General features: G+C 35.1%; 2 protein-coding genes across 3 annotated transcripts; one reads left to right on the top strand and one right to left on the bottom strand.

The window, feature by feature from the left end:
- Window positions 1-263: 263 nt before the first annotated feature.
- LOC142644781 (protein CHROMATIN REMODELING 35-like) lies at window positions 264-8,280 on the top strand. Its single transcript, XM_075819355.1, has 6 exons — window positions 264-758; window positions 1,198-1,593; window positions 2,774-2,986; window positions 3,102-3,509; window positions 4,626-4,784; window positions 6,481-8,280. The coding sequence occupies exons 1-6, from the start codon at window positions 264-266 to the stop codon at window positions 8,278-8,280; spliced, it is 3,471 nt and encodes a 1,156-aa protein (XP_075675470.1).
- Window positions 8,281-10,964: 2,684 nt separating this feature from the next.
- Window positions 10,965-18,951, bottom strand: LOC142642300 (BEL1-like homeodomain protein 6). Of its 2 annotated transcripts, none has more exons than XM_075816652.1 (5): window positions 18,121-18,951; window positions 16,030-17,008; window positions 12,767-13,146; window positions 12,602-12,662; window positions 10,965-11,969 (listed from the first exon to the last, which is right to left on the bottom strand). In XM_075816652.1, the coding sequence occupies exons 2-5, from the start codon at window positions 16,942-16,944 to the stop codon at window positions 11,274-11,276; spliced, it is 2,052 nt and encodes a 683-aa protein (XP_075672767.1). In that variant the 5' UTR covers window positions 16,945-17,008; window positions 18,121-18,951; the 3' UTR covers window positions 10,965-11,273. The 2 variants fall into 2 exon arrangements, with proteins under 2 accessions (XP_075672767.1, XP_075672768.1); XM_075816653.1 differs by lacking the exon at window positions 18,121-18,951 and adding an exon at window positions 17,854-17,986.
- Window positions 18,952-19,215: the final 264 nt, after the last annotated feature.

Here is a 19,215-nt window from a genome sequence, read left to right on the forward strand (position 1 = left end):
CTTTGAATTGTTGTTATGAATGTATATAATACTTGCCTTTTAGAAACTTTCTACTCATGGCAAAGGTGTTTGTGTTGGTCCAGAATTATTATGACATTGGTTTCTGTTGTTTATGATATACTGGGACTTGTTATGATGAATTCTTATGAACTTTGTTGATTCCTAAAATGCATTTATTTGTTTGCTTCTGTTAGTGCTGAGATTTTAAAATTTGGATGATTTTTATGTTGAAAACAGAGTTGCATTCCAAGGGGTCCAAAAGAATGAAAGTTAGTTCTGAAGTAGAAAATTATGTTAGCAGATCTTATCCAGTGACTAAGTGTGATAAGTTCAAACAGAAGAAACAAAAGTCCACATCAAGAATTGTTAAAGATTCAGAACCATTTGCCAGTCCCAATTTGGTGCAAATGTTGGATACAAGTATGTTTGGAAGTGTGACAAAAGAAATAGAGGCCCTTTGTGCACGAAGGTCACGATTGCTGAACCATGATATTGCAAAAAATCCTATGCTTCCTTTTACATTTTCAGATGTGCCAAAGAACCAGTGTAAAGAGCCTATGAACCTGGTGATTCAGAAGGCCACTCATCTTGCACTTGAAAGTATCATTGATTTAGAGGATGACTGTATGTTAATTGATGCCCTTTCAGTAGTTCCACCTGTAATAGATCTTAGTTCAGATGATGAAGATGATGAACATGGGAAGCATTCTAATATATGTCCGAAGGTTGCATTGGAACCTTCCGTGAAGGATTCCATTGTAAGTTTTTTTCCTGCATATGTAACTTTATACTTACATGCCTGACAGTGCAGATATTGTAAGGGCCTCTCTACCAAGGTGGTTGTACTAGAGAGTAGAGACCTGGGATTATGTCCAGCTTTCACTAGGGCTGTAGAACTTTATTTTAAGAATAGGGTGGGGCTACTTTCGTTTGTGTAACGATTGCTGGCTAATGACCTAAAAAAAATGCCTAAACTTATCAGCTAAAGAGTCATCTTGTTCAACATGTGCTCAAAGCAAGTTGACAGACTGATATAACTAACTGCGGAATGCCTGTGTTGAATTAGCAAATTCTTTAATACATATGCTGAACTAATATATTCTTGCATTTAAGTTTCCTTTGCTTTATTGTTCATTTTCCTTCTAAGCTTGTTATATGCCACATATCAATTGGCATGATTATGATATTTTGATTCAGGATATTCTAAAGAGCGAAGATGTAAAGGGGCAAGTAGAAATCATGATTGGCAAAGCTGATATTAGGAGGGATAAAGGTTGTAATTTTGTTGTGGAAGATGATGTAGAGGTTGAGGAAGACAGTCGCTGGTCATTTCAGGAAAAAGAAAGTAATTATGAACCTAATACTGTAGATCATAGCCTGGAAGATATAGAAAGAAAAGATGTACAAAATGCAGCTGATGAAGTTGATATCAGGACAAATAAAGATAAATATGATGGCTCAGGAGATGATATGGAGATCGAGGAAGACAATCACCAAATTTATCAGAAAGAGGAACTTAATCTTCAAACATATGCTGAAGACAATGGTCTGACAAATACATGCAAGATGACGGTCGCGTTAGAATGTTCTGAGGTATCTGCGTTTGAGGTTAATCTTTATATTAAGAGTTTTCATTTCATTTATTCATTAATCTTGCTTCTTAAAACATATAGACTAGTGTCACTTCCATTATCTGTAAAAATTGCCTCCATTTTCTTTCCTTTGATAACTTTGGTTTACATTATGGCAAATGTTTGGGGATCTCTTTTTTGCTACCCTCCTTTGTGAACCAATGTTGGCTAATGACCAAATACAAAAATAGTGCAGGGGGTCTAAACATAACAGCAGAAGAGTTATTTTAACATGTGTTCAAAGCAAATTGATGGAAATAATTGCTATGTCAAATGCCTGTGTTAAATTAGGAAGATCATTATACTTATGCCAAACCAATATATTCTTGCTTTTCATTTCCCTTGCCCTATTATTCTTGTAAGGTGGGAATTTTGATGCAGAAAATTGAGTGGTTGAGAAAGACAGTCTCTAGTTATTTCAGGATAAAACAGAGTAATTATGAAACTAATATTGTAGCTCATAGGCTGGAAGATATAGAGAGCAAAGCTCCAAGCAAAGAGGTGAGAAATGTGGCTGACGAAATTGATCAGGATAGATACAGGTAAATATGTTGGCTCAGAAGATGATATGGTGATTGAGGAAGACACTCACAAAACTCATCAGAAAGAGTAACATAATCTTGAAATGGATGCCGAAGGATTATGGCTGATATGCAAGAAGATGACAGTTACATTGGAACATCCCAAACTGTCTGTGTTTGACTTGTTATTCATGATATTCAAGAGTTTTTATGTCATTTATTCTTTAATATTGCTTCTTAAAACATATAGACTTGTGTGGCGGCCATTTTCTGTAAAGATTGCCTCCATTTTTTAGCTTTGATAACTTTTTTTTTTTTAAGTTTCTGGGGAGCTATGGTCCCTTTGTCTAACCATTGCTGGCTAAAACATATTAAAAAAGTAGTGCAGGGGTTCTAAATCTAAACTAATCTGCCAAAAAGTCACCTTGTTTAAGATGCGTTCATAGCAAGTGCTAAGACTTATGTAACTTACTATGTGGAATGCCTGTGTTGAATCAAGATCTTTCTTACTTATGCTAAAACTAAAATATTCTTGCTTTTGAGTTTCCTTTGCCCTATTATTCTTGTATTTTTTTTTCTTTGCTTCATATTAATTGGTGTGATTATGGTATTTTGGTTCAGTATATTCTAAAGAGCAAGGCTGTAAGGGAAAAAGTGGATAGCATAATTGGTAAAGTTGATACGAGGATAATTAAAGATGGGAACTTTGGTGCAGAAGATGTACTAGTTGAGGAAGAGAGTCGCCAGTTAATCCAGGAGAAAGAAAGTAATTATGAAATTAATACTGTAGATGATAGGCTGGATGATAAGCAAATCAAAGCTCCAAGCGAAAGGGTAAGAAATGTGGCTGATGTGTTTCTTGCTTTTGAGTTTCCTTTGCCCTATTATTCTTGTTTTTTTTTTTTCTTTACTTCATATGAATTGGCATGATTATGATATTTTGGTTCAGGATATTCCAAAGAGCAAGGCTGAAAGGGAAAAAGTGGATAGTATAATTGGTAAAGTTGATATGAGGATAATTAAAGATGGGAACTTTGGTGCAAAAGATGTACTAGTTGAGGAAGAGAGTCACCAGTTATTTCAGGAGAAAGAAAGTAATTATGAAATTAATACTGTAGATGATAGGCTGAATGATAAGCAAATCAAAGCTCCAAGCGAAAGGGTAAGAAATGTGGCAGATGAAATCAATATCAGGACAGATAAGGATACATACTATGGTTCAGGAGAGGATATGGTGATTGAGGAAGACAATTACCACTCTCATCAGGAAGAGGAATATATTCTTCAATCAAATGCTAAAGACGATGGTCTGGCTAATATATGGAATGAGATGGCAGTCGCATTAGAATGTTCCAAGGTATTTACATTTGATTTTGTGTACATGATGATAAAGTTTTCTTGTATTTTATTCATTAATCTTGCTTCATAAAACATATAGACTAGTGTGGCTGCCATTTTCTCTAAGACTGCCTCCTATTTCTTTGCTTTGCTTTGCAGTTTTGCAAATGCTTGGGAATTTATGGTGTTGTCGCACTATTATTTGAGGATGACTCTGACGTGCTAGTTTAGGTTCTACTATTGATTAACAAGCACTTGCAGAAAATAAAGGGAATATGTTAATGAATTAAAGTATTTCTTTTTTTGGAACTAGTCACAGTCAGAAGTTTGATTTAGTTTGAAGAGTGTAGTGGTTTTGTAGGGATAAATGAAAGAAGATGGTTTGGCTTGCTTAAAGACTAGTGGTTCTTTAAGGTATAAATGAAAAAATATGGTTTGATGTGTGTGGTACTTTTGAAAAAACAATTTCAATAACAATTGCCATTAATTCCTAAACTCAAAAGAATTACAAATAATTAAAAAAGCAAGGCAACACCAGCTTGTTGCTGATTTTATTAGATGCATTAATATTGAAGGTCTTTTTCAATCTTAATGGTTAAAATTTAAATGTATCTCATTAAGAAAAATGACAAAATTCCTATTATATTACATGTCCTTCTATGTCATTTCTACCTTGCACAAATGCATATCTTCTAAAGCATGAATACTTCCTTGAAGGAGACCCTTTTATATTTGATGTGAGTAATATGAATGGGGTGCACGGATGCATGCCATATAAACATATCCAAGTTGAAAAATCATAGATTAAGCTTAAGCTTATTTCTGAGATGCATGTATTCCACCATATTTGTATCCAGTCTTTTGTACTACATAAGATTACATCTGAATTTCATGCTTATATACCAACAATGAGCTCATTTATTATGCTTTGGAGTGCAGAACAAACATGGGCATTGTTGCTTATTTTGCTTGTGGTTTTGAGGTGGCATTTCTATTTTTGATGTATAAGGTTTTTTAACTTTGCCGGTGACTTGAAAATCTCACTCTTTGTATCAGAATCATCTATCATTGAATCTTTGCTGAAAATTTTCAATTCTTCCAAAGTTATTTTTGATTTAGTTCAAGTTCATGCTAGGATATTGGTGTTGATCCTTCAACTGATGAACACACAAGAGAAGGTGGGGAAGAATGTGATCATTCTTTTTTCTTGAAGGACGATCTCGGTTATGTTTGTCGCATTTGTGGAGTTGTTGACAAAGCAATAGAATCCATATTTGAATTCCAATATAGTAAGGTATGGGTTTTTTTCTTTTAAATTTGTTTTCACATTTTTTTATTCTTTAGTTTTAACCATTCAATTATATGTTGTTCGTCAAGTGGATCTGCATTTACGTACTTCAAGCTGGGTATGTAATTAATTAACTGAATTTTTGAACGGACATGAATATTGGGGCTTTGATGTAACTAATGGGGAACTATATCATCTTTTAAAGGGAATATTTGACATGGCCACATAATTGAAAGTAGAATACATTTATGTGGCGTTTGGTACGGGGGAATCCAGATTACTCCTGGCATCCAGATTCCTAGGAATCACATTCTTAGGAATATAGCTATTCTTATGTTTGGTTTCATTAGGAGATTCCTAAGAATGTAAGATGATAATGTTTGGTGTATTTCCAAGAATCTTAAATGAATTATTTTATTTTCCCATTTTGTCCTTAGATTTGAATGTGAAGTACCAAGCCCTTTAAAAAAAAAAATATTCCTTTAAATAAATAATGAAAATATATATATAAACTATTAATTAGTCCTTTAAAAAAATATCTTACTCTAAATAGATAGATAAAAAACAGAATATAAACTATTAATTAGCAACACATTCATTAAAACTGTGATCTAACATTTCAAAATGACAAAAATAATACAAAAATAACTATTTAAATTCTCAAATGCTTTATTTTTAATAATAATATTTAAAATAGCTTAATCCATAACAAAACAACCTGACAATGCTTAGGTCTATAAGACCATAGAAGTAGCAATAAAAGTAAAAGTAGTTCATCAACAATGAAAAAAATGCCTATTACATTAACAAATTCCCATGAAAATAAATTCATTAAAGTTTTGTTGAACAACACACACAACAATAAAAGTGAATACCTAGCAATAATAGTCTCTCTCAAACTTTTTTTTCCACACGTAAAATCTAAATAGAACTTCGTTAAAAAATATATTAGCAGAGTTATTTATCCTGTTTATGTTGTTTTGGCGGGAAAAGATAAAGACAAGAGAGAAGATATTGATAATTTATAGTTTATCTAAATTGCTTAAATGATAAAGATAAGGGTTAAAATTGTCAATTTATAAAAAATACAATTTCTTTTAAGCTAAGAATCTGGATTCCCAATTGTTTTAAAGGGAATCCACATTGCTACTGAGAGGGGTATAAGGATTCCCCTAGCATTTGATTCCCTAGCGTAATTTGCAACCAAACATGGGAAACTTTAAACATTTCTGGGAATCCTAAAACATTACCCGTACCAAACACCACATTAGACTCCTCACCTAGTTAAATGCTTTCCGGTAATTTAAGACAGATTCTCCTGGATTAACATATTGATATCTCAGGAACAGCAATTGGTTTAGTTTTTGGAGTGGAAATGGGAGCTTAGTTCACAAATTCCTGCAGTAAAGACTTAAAGTTGTACAATTTTGTTGTTGCTAGCTTTAAGTGAATGTTTCTGAGCTTTGTGTATTTCTTGGCTAGGCTGCTATTGATTCCTAATTGAATGCTTTATTTAATAATGGTCTTTTTATTGCTGTGAATTTTTCTTGATATACATGATCCGATGATAGTTTCTTGGTTATTTATTCAAAATCATTGATTTAATGATCTACTTGGATCCAGATATTAAGAGTTTTGATGCCATTTCTGCTAATTGCTCCCTTCTTAGAATTCTATTTACCCCGTCTGCCTCAAAATCCAGGGCAAAAGGACTACACGAACTTACATGCGTGATTCTCAGAGTAACAACAGCATAGGGTCAGATAAGAGTTTACCACTTGGAGTAAAATCTTCTGATGATGATCTGATGGCAAATGAGATTTTTGCTCATCCTAGGCATAGCAAGCAAATGAAACCCCATCAAGTGGAGGGCTTCAATTTTCTTTGTAGCAACCTGCTATCTAATAATCCAGGAGGCTGCATTTTGGCCCATGCTCCAGGTTCTGGAAAGACATTTTTGGTTATAAGTTTCATTCAGAGTTTCCTAGCCAGGTATCTTCATGCTAGGCCACTGGTTATTCTACCTAAAGGCATCCTGGCTACCTGGAAGAAAGAGTTCCAAATATGGCAAGTTGAAGACATTCCGTTGCTTGATTTTTACGGTTCAAAAGCAGAGAGTCGATCTCAGCAGCTGGATGTATTGAGACAATGGGTATCTCAGAAGAGCATCCTATTTCTTGGATATAAGCAGTTCTCTGCCATTGTTTGTGACCGTGGAACTAGCAAGGTGGCAACTGATTGTCAGGATATTCTTCTGAAGGTCCCATCCATTCTTATCTTAGATGAAGGTCATACTCCAAGGAATGAGAACACTGATATGGTTCAGTCCCTTTCAAGAATCCAAACACCTCTCAAAGTCATTCTTTCGGGTACTCTTTATCAAAATCATGTGAAAGAGGTATTCAACATTTTGAATCTTGTTCGTCCTAAGTTTCTTAGATTGCAAGCTTCCCAAGATATTGTTAGGCGCATTATGAGCAGAGTACAGGTATCAAGCGTGAGGAAGAATTTAAAACCTGGCATGGACTTAGCTTTCTTTGACTTAGTGGAGCATACACTGCAACAGAAGGATGAAAACTCCAAGAGGAAAGCGACTGTCATACAAGACCTCCGTGAGATGACTCGCCAAGTCCTCCATTACTACAAAGGAGATTTCCTGGATGAGCTTCCTGGACTTGTTGATTTCAATGTAATGCTCAATCTCAGTGCAATACAGAAAATTGAAGTTGAAAAGTTGAGGAGGTTGGATTACTTCAGAAGAAATTCTTTGGGTAGTCTTGTCTATATGCATCCGCAGTTGAAATATTTTTCAGAGAAATATCCATCAACTGGAGACAAAAGTTTAGTTGACGATGAGAAGATAGATGAAATGTTAGAAAATATGAATGTGAGAGAGGGAGTAAAAGTGAAGTTCTTTCTTAATATGTTGGGCCTATGTGAATCGGCTGGTGAGAAGCTGCTGGTTTTTAGCCAATACATATTGCCCCTGAAACTCTTGGAGAGATTATCAATGAAGGTAAAAGGTTGGAGACCTCAAAAAGAAATTTTTATGATAACTGGTGATTCAAATTCTGAGTACAGGGAGTGGTCCATGGAACGCTTTAACAGCTCTGATGATGCAAAAGTCTTCTTTGGTTCAATCAGAGCTTGTGGGGAAGGTATATCTCTAGTGGGGGCTTCTCGCATCCTAATTTTGGATGTTCATCTTAATCCATCAGTAAGCCGCCAAGCAATAGGCCGTGCATTCCGACCAGGTCAAAAGAGAAAAGTATACACTTATAGATTGATTGCTGCTGATTCACCTGAAGAGGAAGATCACAACACATGCTTCAGAAAGGAGTCAATTTCAAAGATGTGGTTTGAGTGGAATGAGAACTGTGGACATAGCGAATTTGAAATGAAGACTCGTGATGTGAAGGATTGTGGTGATCCATTCTTGGAAAGTCTGTCATTGCAGGAAGATATAAAGCTTTTGTCTCAAAGGTTAGAGTTTTCGTGCTGATTTCAGTGTTTCTAGGTAGACATTATTAGGCAATCTGCCCTTAAAAAGTTTGTTTGCATTTTCAGGTAAGTCAAAATCATCAAAACATTCAGTACAAGGTGCTTTTTGATGGATATGTATTATTAGTGCTTTGATCACAACACTATCAGTATGATGGAGGTACAATGAAGAAACTTCCCCTTGGCATTGTATTGCCCAAGTCCATTGTGTTGACATGTTGAAAATCTTTTGGTCATCATCCAGAAAAGTTACTAGGAGGGAGCACCAAAAATAAGTTAAACAGAAACTTAAAAGTAGTGGAAAGTAAATTTTGTAGTGTTAATGCTTGCTTCTTCATGAATTCCATGTATTTGTTTGATAGGACCTGCCTTTTGAAGTATTAATGCTTCTTGTTCATCTTTTCTATATATATATATATATATATATATATATATATATATATATATATATATATATATATATATATATATATATATAAATTTATCAAAATTTTTTATAAAAAAAAAAAAAGGATCGAAGGTTAGAGAGAGGGAGGGGAGGGGAGGCAATTTTCAGAGTAGCAGTGTGAGGGAGGGCGATATAGTAAGTTAACACACATTTGAAACGTTTTAACAAAATAGCATCTCGAGTTTTAAAAACTCGAGTTTCATTTTAAAACTCGAGTCCCAAACACTCGATTTATTGATGACTTGGACTGCTTTGTTGATGACTTGGACTGCAAATGTCAGGAATGCCACATAGATCTCGAGTCTTTAAGACTCGAGTTCTAATAAATCAAAGTCGAGTGTTAGAGACTCGATTTTCTCAGTGGAAAACGTACAAAGAAGAAAAGAGAAACCCAGAGAAGAAAAACCCAATTGAAGATGAAGCCCGAACCCAGGAAGAACAGAACGAAGAAGAAAAGAAAAAACCCAGGAACGAAGATGACGAAGAAAAGAAGAAGAAACCCAGGAAGATGAAGAAACCTAGAACAATCTGACGACAGGAAGAGCAATTTGACAACGAAGGAGAAATGATCTAACGATGAAGAACAGAGGAAGAACAGATTGAACGATTGGACGACGCTGGAGCACCGATTGGACGATTCAGATCTACACGAAGTCTGACTGAGAAGAAGCTGAGAAGAATGTGAGGAAGAAGAAGTATTAAGTGCAAGAAGAAGACGAAGGATGATCTGAATGGAAAAAATGTTATAACTCGAGTATCTAAAACTCGAGTTCTACGTGGAATTTTTTCCACATCAGCTTTTACCCCTTGAGTCTCGCATTTTAAAAACTCGAGTTCTATCATTGAACTCAAGTTTTTAAAACTCGAGATGCTAGTTTCCTAGTTTCTTTTGCAACAGGACAATTAACAATATTCTTAGAAAATTAACGTTAAATGAAAAAAAAAAAATTCGAGAGGAGGGGGGTGTTGGGGGAGAGAATAAGCTAAGGACAACAAAAATTTACGGCATTCCCAAATTAAGCTACTATCTCACCCATGGGTCCACTACAATATGTATTTTTTTTTTTTTTTTTAAAGCTCGTGGGATAGTAGGTTAATTTGAGAATATAGTGAATTTTTCTTGTGTTCTAGGACACTCAAAAGTGGGTTGGGGGGAGCATTTAAAAGATGGAGAAAATTGAAATTTGTTTTTCTTAATCTGGATTTTGAATTCAAAATTCAAATAAACCAAATCGGCAATTATGAATTGAAATTTGGTTAAAGAAGCCCTTTGATAGTGATAGATGAACCGTCCTGTTTATAATAGTCATACGTTTATAATGCATTGTATCTCCTGTATTGGTTGATGACTATGCATATGCCTGTAGTGGTTGATGACTATTCTTTTTTTCTTTTTTTTGCTAAACAGGTGGTTGATGACTATTCATATGTATTGGTTGATGACTATTCATAGTTTTGCGTTGACATCAAAGTTCAATTCATAGCTTTACTTCTGTCTTTGGGTAAAATGTCCAATCAAGCATGCTAGAAAATTAAAAATAGAAAATTTTCACAATTTGATGAGATGACAAGTTATTTTTAGTTACTTTTACATTGATGGTGACATCATTTTTATTATACACCTAGTCAATAGTTGCAAAAGGAAGTCTTTGTTTTTTGCTTCGCGGTAACACTGTTGTACACACTTCCTTGAAATTTTGTTGACACTAACATGATTTTAATTCAAATTGTGAAATGGTGATATTGTGTTTTCAAAACATTTCAGCCAACATGGCACAATATTACTGTATAATAATCATTATCCTTGTACTACCCAACAACCCTCCTGTGGCTTTCCTAATTGAAATTTAACACGACATTTCCGACTTCCAAGGCTCCTTCTACGGTGATTTACATACCCATCAAAGGGGAGGAGGGGCCTTGACATGCCTGTTGCATTAACCACAGATTTTTGGGCCAATTAAGAAAAGAGAAGATGTTTCCAGTCAAACATCTAAGTAAGGTACATCTTGTGAATAACCATAGCCGTAAAAGGAAATGCTCCTTTCAACAAGCACTAACCAGTAGTATCTAGTGCGAAGCACAAATCTGAGTGGTTCTTATATTGGAAAAAAGGTTGTCAGAGTCACCCAATAAAGTATTGTCTTGCTGCTGTTGCCATTAAAAGGTACTAGCAACAACAGTCACAAACTCCTCCAGCACAATAAAAAATATCTTTATAGAGGTCATTATCAACATCATACTAACAATCATCTACTCATCTTTTATTTCATAACATCTTTCTTCATCAAACTGACATAGGCACTAATTGTACAATTTTTCCTTCCACATCAAACCAAAAATATGTATCTTTACAAATATACTAATCTTCCAATCAATTCCTCGATATATTACAACCGTGTTTATATGTCTCCATATTTGGAGGACTGCAATCTTTCTATTACAATTTCCAAGCAGGACTAATGTTCTCGAAGGAACATCCTAAAACCTGGCAATTGCCGTTCCTCTTGCAAGCAATAATAGTTCAAAAATCGCAATCAATATTTTCACACTACAAAATCATGTAATAAATGGGAAGAACTAAACCTGTGTTGCTGGTTACCAGGATTCATGCATTCATAATCTGCGGTTTCGGGCCCTACAGATGATGCTGCAGCACTGTAAATTTCATCCCCTCTCATCGACATGAAACTGTGATGGTTCCCACTAGACATGGGGAGGCTGCCATCCTCACAGTGCTGCAACCCCAATGTGAGAGACACTCCACTTCCACTCCCGAACCTCCCCAACTCGGACATGTGATATGCAGCAGCTGCTGCCATGAACCTTTCACTGGCTGCATCAGACTGCATCATTGCATCAGGGAAGAGACTACAGTCATCCACGTTAGGCCTTTGCTCCTCCCTTCGCTTCACTAACCCATATTCATTTTCGGCTTCTCCACGACTCCCATTATGGAAATTGATTACACTGGACCCTGCCATTTCTACATCAGGAACATGATTGGGCTTGGAGTCCGTGAGTTGACCAGTGCTACATTTCTCAGTGGCTGTTGAACTTGCACTTTGTTGCAAATCTTCCCCTCTTTCCTCAGAAGTCCTGTTATCACCTTTTGTTGCCTTGACTGCATTTTCTGATGAAGAATTAGAGTCCAGCTCCATATCTCCAGTCTCTTCTTTGTACATCTCCTCTACCATGGGTTTCCAGAGACGCACACGTGCATTTATAAACCAGTTCGAGACCTAAGCCAGCTCAAATATTTCACCAATTTAGAAAGATAGAACACATATAACCAATGCATAATCCTATGGCACAGGATATATTAATCAATAAAAGAGGAGCACATAACAGTTCTCCAGTTACTTTTAGATCGCTACTAGCATTCTTAGCCTAATTAGCCTGATTTCAACACTTGTAATCAATACTAAACATCTTATCACAAAGAGCATCTCTTTGAATGAATTAATATAACCATATCCCAACTACTTAGTGAAGGTAATTCAAATTTTTCCTCATGTTCCCAGTAAAAAAATCGGTGATGTGTTTTCTACATATAGCCATTGCTTTTGTTACTATTAATAGCAGAAGTGAAAACACATGTTATTTTTCTTCTCTAATGAAGCTCTACCAGAATTGAGTTTATTATTCAACTGTTTCTGTAAATTCTTAATGTCCTTAGTAACCTACCAGTGACTTCTCAACTTTTACCACCATAATCTCCCAACTGAGTCTTTATTTTATAGGCTACAATTTTCAAATGGAATGTGCATCAAAATTTTGAAAGAATTAAGGACTTTCTGATTTTCCTTACTTAAGAACACAAAATCACCTCATATTCGACCTCAGAAAATAACAAAATTAGATGTTTTTTTACCTGACTTCTAGTCAAGCCTGTCTGCCTTGCTAGCATGATCTTATCAGAATCCTTTGGATATCTGGCAAACAACAAAGTAAGAAACTACTTTAAGTAATGCACTAAGGTATCTTGAAAGAAGAATTGAAACTATGAAAGGGGGGACTGTTATGTGAGAGGGTTTACGGATGAAGGAAATGCTCAAACAGCCAAGCACGAAGAATTGAAACGGAGCTTTCAGGCAGTCCCCTTTGAGGCCTCCATGCATGTTGCTGCATCATACCAAGCTGCTGAAGAGCCCTTTGTTGCCTGAGGTGCTGGTCCACATATCGGAGGCGAGTTATTCCAACTCCTCTACTGCTTCCAGAAGTATCTTGCTCCCCAAGGCTTTTACGAGTTGCTCGAATTTGGCCAGTGATTGCATCACGCAAGCACCTAAAGTGGCGGGAGATAGTCTGGAGAGCAAGTGCTGTGTATGGTTTAGCTGCCCCACATCCTGCAATCACATCAAATGATGACACCACAATCTGCATCTGATGATAATACTGCTTGTACCTTCTATCAACCTGTGACAATAAAGTGATGAACATTAGACCTTGTGGAAAAAAAAAAAAAAAAAAGACGTTCTCAACTCCTTAGAATATTATAGACATAGGGATAAAACCAAAGGAATGCATCATAACCTGCACAGAAGTTGTATCATAATACAGCAATAATGGTTGGTATATAGGCATTAAATTATATAACAGACAGCTTACGAAAACAAAGAGAGCAGACCATAAAAATAGATGAACTCCTACTTTAATGACATAGATCCATCTCAGACAGAACGACAAACACAAAGGTACAAAGGAAAAGAGAGTCAAATCACAAATGGGATAGTATTTATTAAATAAAGGTTCAAAAGGAGTAAAAGACTACAGTGCATAACTTTCATGTATTCGATGCAACATTTTTTAATAGGAGATCTTTTTTTAATGTGTGTGTGTGTGTGTGTGTGTGGGAGGCTAAAGTAAGTTATTAGATACAACATAACAGCAACAAGGTTCAGTAATGACACCAAACGTGGCCCACCATAATAATAATAATTAAGAGTAAGCAAATTAAATGCAGTCTGCAAAACAGTGAAACATTTTTTTTTTTATATACAAGATAGAATTTCTGCTTTAACCTAATCTTAAGTGTATATATGTTTGAAATTCCCTCCTGGAGACTTGAACCCGAACCCCTGCCCTTGCCCCCCACACCCCACAAGTATTTATACTTATGGAGTGACCGCCGCACCAAGAGTGCGTGGTGGTTTTCTTTTTTGAAAAAAGAGTAGGCTGATAATCTCTTTTACTCAATACACATTAAATGAAAAATAATCACTTAGTTTAATCAGAGACAGTGAAGTGAAAAGAAACTAATCCATGAACTTTCCAAGATCAAGAGACCTGAAACCTAGTCAGAAAAGAAAAGGATAATGAACCAACTCTATTAAAACATCCAATTCAAAAGGTCATTCCCAATGCACAAAGCTCCCACTTTTGGGGTGTCTAGGAGAGCTAATTGGTAGGGCAGCCTTACCCCCCCTCCCCTTTTTTGTAGAGGCCAAATCCCAGACTTGATCCTGCAACCTTAACACCCTCACTCTCGTCCAGGACCATCAAAAACCGGAACAAAGACCCAATGAACCAATTGAAACTGAAACAACAATAAACAAGCTTGGTAACCCCAAAAGTATAAGCTAATAAGTGGAGAGTCCTAACAAATACATATGCCCATAACCAAGCACAATCCTCCCATGTTCAAGCTTAATAAAAATGAAACCAAGATAAATGAGTGCAATCACCCAACCAAAGCCAAAGCCAAGACAAATGGGCCAGGCACATGGAATACAATAACAAACAAATCAAGCTCCAATAACATGTTAAACCATCAAACCCAAAAGCTTAAACTAGTATGTGAAGAAGCCTAACAAATACAAATATCCATAATCAAGCACAAACGCAACCAAAGTGTAATTTCTTAACAAACTCAAGCCTCTCTTTTAGCCACTTTATTAATGAATCAGGAACAAATTAGGGTAAAATGCAAAATTGACCCTCTAAATTTTTTCAGATTTCATTTCAGTCCTCTAACTTTGCTTTTGTTCATTTCGGTCCTCTAACTTTTAAATTTATTCAATTAAGACTTTTCCATCAACTTTTGTTATATGTTGTAGTTCATCTTTCAATTTTATAAATTTTTCTTCAAAGTTTTTAAATTAAAAATCTTCAAATAATGATTGAAAAATATTTTCCAGATTTTTTTTTTCAAAAAATTTTAACATAAGTTAACAGAAAGGCCTTTATTGAATAAATTTAAAACTTAGAGGACTGAAATGAATGAAAGTAAAGTTAGAGGACTTAAATGAAATCTGAAGAAAGTTAGAGGGTTAGTTTTGCATTTTAACCAACAAATTATTATGTAATCAACCTTCTCTAACCATAGACATCCTCGCAATTAACACTCAATGATGTTGGGAGTAAATCATCTTGCATTGACTATCTACCATCCTAGGGAGAACCTGAGACTCCCCAAAACTAATTCAATACTAGTAAATATTAGATGCATAAATAAATGCCAAGTAGCCCGACACTAATTTCTTCACCCCATAGTCAATTTAGAAGAAACTTCAAATTGGTTCTTAATTAAGTTTAGCCTTTTGTATTATATGATTCCATTGAACACCAATAATAATGGGCAATGCTACAAACACAACAATGTTCACAATAAATTTCACAACTCCTGAGTTGGCAAGTTATTATCGATTCTCCTATGGGCCCACCATTGACACCACTTTATTATCCACCATTAACAACTTACCACCTCAGAGAAATGTGAAATTTGTGCCTCTAGACTTATTGAATAAGAACATCAAAGAGCAGAATATAAGATTTAAGATAAAATGCAAGAGCCCCAGGCAGTTCCACAAAATGCTACACTGGGAATTAAAGTACCTAATGACTCATAAGCCTGCGATTGGGGAATGTGGAAAGTTGACAGGAGTGACTAACTAGTAAAGTAATTACCATTGTATCACAAGATAAATAGATGCCCCACAAGGAAGGATTCGCCAAAATTTCAAATGTTTCTAAAAATTCACGTGAGATAATCTGTATTCTAAGAAGAAATTCAAGCCACATAACAATAATGGTAACTTAAAAGAAGAATCAATGTGCTAATCAATCTCAACTTTTCAAAAAAAATGCACGTGTGCACACAAACACAATTTTAATCAAACAAATATATGAATCAACATACTAATCAAATAGAGCAAAAAATTATCTGAAATCAGGTTCGATAAATTTGCAACCAGTTTTTAATACTATAAAAATAGCCCACTTCATGGTCAAATGACAAATAAGTAAGACAGAAAATATGATTATCTAAAAACACACAGAAAACTAACATATTGGTCTTACCTCATCCGACATGGACAATAATTTTGTCAATTTGTTCTGCAAATCTTGTTTTTCAGCATTAGAAAGCTCACACGGAGAGTTCCCAGCTGATTCTTGAGGGTTTGAAGACACTCCACTTGGTGGCAACGCATTTTCATTTTTTGATCCCCCATCACCCTCCTTGGAATTCTTTTCATGTGTGCTTTCATTTTTCATATCAGCCTCCTTTAGAGCTTTGCGGACATTAACTACTTCATCAAGCAGTTGTTGTGCTACCTTGAGATATTTGGAATTGGGAACGTTTCTCACTATGCTCGGCATCCCATACAGAGATGAATCCCCTTTATTTAGATCTTGATTGCCTCCAGGGAAACCAGGTGGCAAGTATTCAGCATTTCTCAATTGCTCATCTCTAGAAGAGCCATTCCTGTCACCACTATCACCTGAAATTGACGAATTAGGACTCAAGAATGAAGCAAATCCTGGATTAGGATTCCGGTATGGGATAGATGACATTTGAATTCCTGATGGCATTTGTGTACTAAGGCTGAGGGATAATCCCTGACCCTGCAAGTTTTGTCCACTATGAAGAATGCTAGTAGCACCTCCCATTGGGTGTGTAACTAGCATCTCATTTCTAGCCTCCCTCCATGCATTGAAATCATGTTCCGCAACGCGCGACCCACCAAGATTTGACAAGATTTCTTGCTGCTGCGGGGTGGAATTTGAAGCACCCAATGATGGAATTTCCATGCAATTGTTTTGCTGCTGAGAATTCCCGGCCAAAGCATCCGAATATGGCCCAGAGTTCATATACATCATCATATTACCAGGAATAACTGGAGCTTCTGCATATGAACTAGGCAAATGTTCCCTTAAATAAAGCATTGGCGCAGAATCTCTTTGATTATTCGAACTAGTGTAAAAAGTCGCCATATTTTACAAATCTCAAAACTTTCCCACTTGCTTATTTGATTTCAATTACATAGTCACTAGGGATCTGAAAAAACCAATCAAATAGCTTCATGTTATAAACAATTCTTGGTATATATACAAAATAAATTAAAAAACAATGTCACTCTGAAGTTATGAGTTTAAATCCATCAGTATTCAAATTTTAGTCTTACTACAAACAAGTATATGGTAAACTGCACAATAGAAATCCATATATATATATATATATATATATATATATATATATATATATATATATATATCATTATTTTTTCTCTAATTACATCTCATGCAATCTATATATAAGAGGAAACTCATTAACAATATATCACAAGCAGATAGAATTATGAATTGTTATTTATTATTAACAGGAGCTATTAGTAATTACTGGCAGGACAAAAAGTTCATGGTCACAACACTCAACAGTAGACAAGAGCCATAATTTAAGGGTCAGAAGTAAAAGAACCAATAATCGAAGAAGCTATCTTCATGCATGACATTATATTCATGAATATAAGAGAATTTATTGTTTTGTTTTTTAAAAGAATTTTACTATATAAACATCAACAAGGAGCAATCTTCCATAATGATTAAAGGAAACCCATAAAACAATCTGAAAAGAAAGTGAGTCAAATACTGCATAACACCCACCTATTCACCAAGTTAGAAAATTTAACCACCCCCACTTACATAAATAAGCAATAATGACCCCCCAAAAAATCAGAAACAAACAAAAGGGGAAAGAAACATAACATTAAAAAAAATACTTGACTTTGAAACACAAAAGCTAGATAAAATCAAAGAAAAAACATAAATTTACAAGCAAAAAATGAAAGCATCAAAGAAACAAACAAAACAAAAAAGAGAGGAATAAAAAGACAGACCAATAACCTTTTATAACAAGTCAGCATATGTTGAAAAATAATTATAATAAGAACTGGATGAAATTCATTTCCATATCACCATCACCATCTTATCCAGCACTAAATAGAGAGAGAGAGAGAGAGAGAGAGAGAGAGAGAGAGGGAGGGAGAGAGTTACAGTAATATTTATAGCTCAGCAGCCTAAGATAATGGGGTTTTTTAAAAAAATACAAATTTTAGAGAGAAAAAGAAAGAAGAAGAAAAAAAAGTCAGAGAAATGAGAATAAAAAAAGACCTGGAAACCCGTAGCAGTTGTGGGAGTTGTGGGGAACAGCAAAGCTTGGAGACACCAACCGATCCGCAGGAACACAATCCTCTCCAAACTAAACACTTTCCGATCCCAAGACTTCCCAGATACAAAAACACAAAGCCTCACTTTTCATCCAAATTTTTCGTACATACATGTAATACAACAACAACAACAACAACAACAACAACAATAACAGAACTGATAGTTAAGGTAAAATAAAGAAGACCCAGAAAAGAAAAAACTGTTCTTTGAGGAAAATATATAAAGAAAGATGATAATTCAAAAGAGCTATGAATTTTTTTTTTTTCACTTTAAAGCTCTTTTTTTTCTAATCATGTATTCTCCCATCTATGATTCGCCATCAATCCCCACGTGAGACTCACACACATACAATACAACCCTCTCTCTATCTCTCTCTAAAAGTTTCTGTGAGAAACTCAAAAGAATGATAACTTTCTCTTTCTATCTCTATCTGTCTCCTTTTTCTAAAATAGAATTTTTCTCTTTTTGGGGTTTGCTTTTTTTTCTTTTTTCTCTTTCTTTTTTTCTTGTAAGAGTTTGGTGGTTGTGTACTTGACTTGTTGGCTTGTTGCTATTGCTTCTTCTTCTTCTTCCTCTACTTCTTCTTCTTCTTCTCCTTGACCTTACTCTAACTTCTTTGCTGGTGATACAAGTGTTTGGTTAGGGAGCTCTATCTCTAACTACCAGTTGGTAGACCTAAACCCTCTCTTAAACCCATACACCATCTCTCTCTCTCTCTCTCTCTCTCTCTCTCAACCTCTGGCTGTCTCTCTCATCTTTGAGCATGGAAGGTCTGTGTCTTTGGTTGCTGCAATATCCACCATATACAGCATATTCTAATCTTTTTCCTTTATTTTTTTCTTTCTGTTCAATTTTATTTTATATTTATTTTTTTATGTACTATTTTTTTATATAGGTCATTTTTTTTATATACTATTGTTTTACTTGTTTGATATTTTCCCTTGATTATTATTATATATTCTATTCTTTTAGATTTTTTTAATGCAAAGAGGCGCACCTGTAGGTGCCCATATCACTATATTTGTCTCTTTGTTCCAA

The sequence above is a fragment of the Castanea sativa genome, chromosome 7, assembly GCF_040712315.1.
Source record: "Castanea sativa cultivar Marrone di Chiusa Pesio chromosome 7, ASM4071231v1".
Classification (NCBI taxonomy): Eukaryota; Viridiplantae; Streptophyta; class Magnoliopsida; order Fagales; family Fagaceae; genus Castanea; species Castanea sativa.

Bases quoted from the DNA above. Each gene is read 5' to 3' on its own strand.
- LOC142644781 (XM_075819355.1), top strand. From the start codon at position 264: ATGAAAGTTAGTTCTGAAGTAGAAAATTATGTTAGCAGATCTTATCCA. The intron at 759-1,197 runs GTAAGTTTTTTT...ATTTTGATTCAG, and splicing joins CTTCCGTGAAGGATTCCATT to GATATTCTAAAGAGCGAAGA. The intron at 1,594-2,773 runs GTATCTGCGTTT...ATTTTGGTTCAG, and splicing joins TCGCGTTAGAATGTTCTGAG to TATATTCTAAAGAGCAAGGC.
- LOC142642300 (XM_075816652.1), bottom strand. From the start codon at position 16,944: ATGGCGACTTTTTACACTAGTTCGAATAATCAAAGAGATTCTGCGCCA. The intron at 13,147-16,029 runs GTAAGACCAATA...TTATTGTCACAG, and splicing joins TATTGTCCATGTCGGATGAG to GTTGATAGAAGGTACAAGCA. The intron at 12,663-12,766 runs GTAAACCCTCTC...GTTGTTTGCCAG, and splicing joins TTTGAGCATTTCCTTCATCC to ATATCCAAAGGATTCTGATA.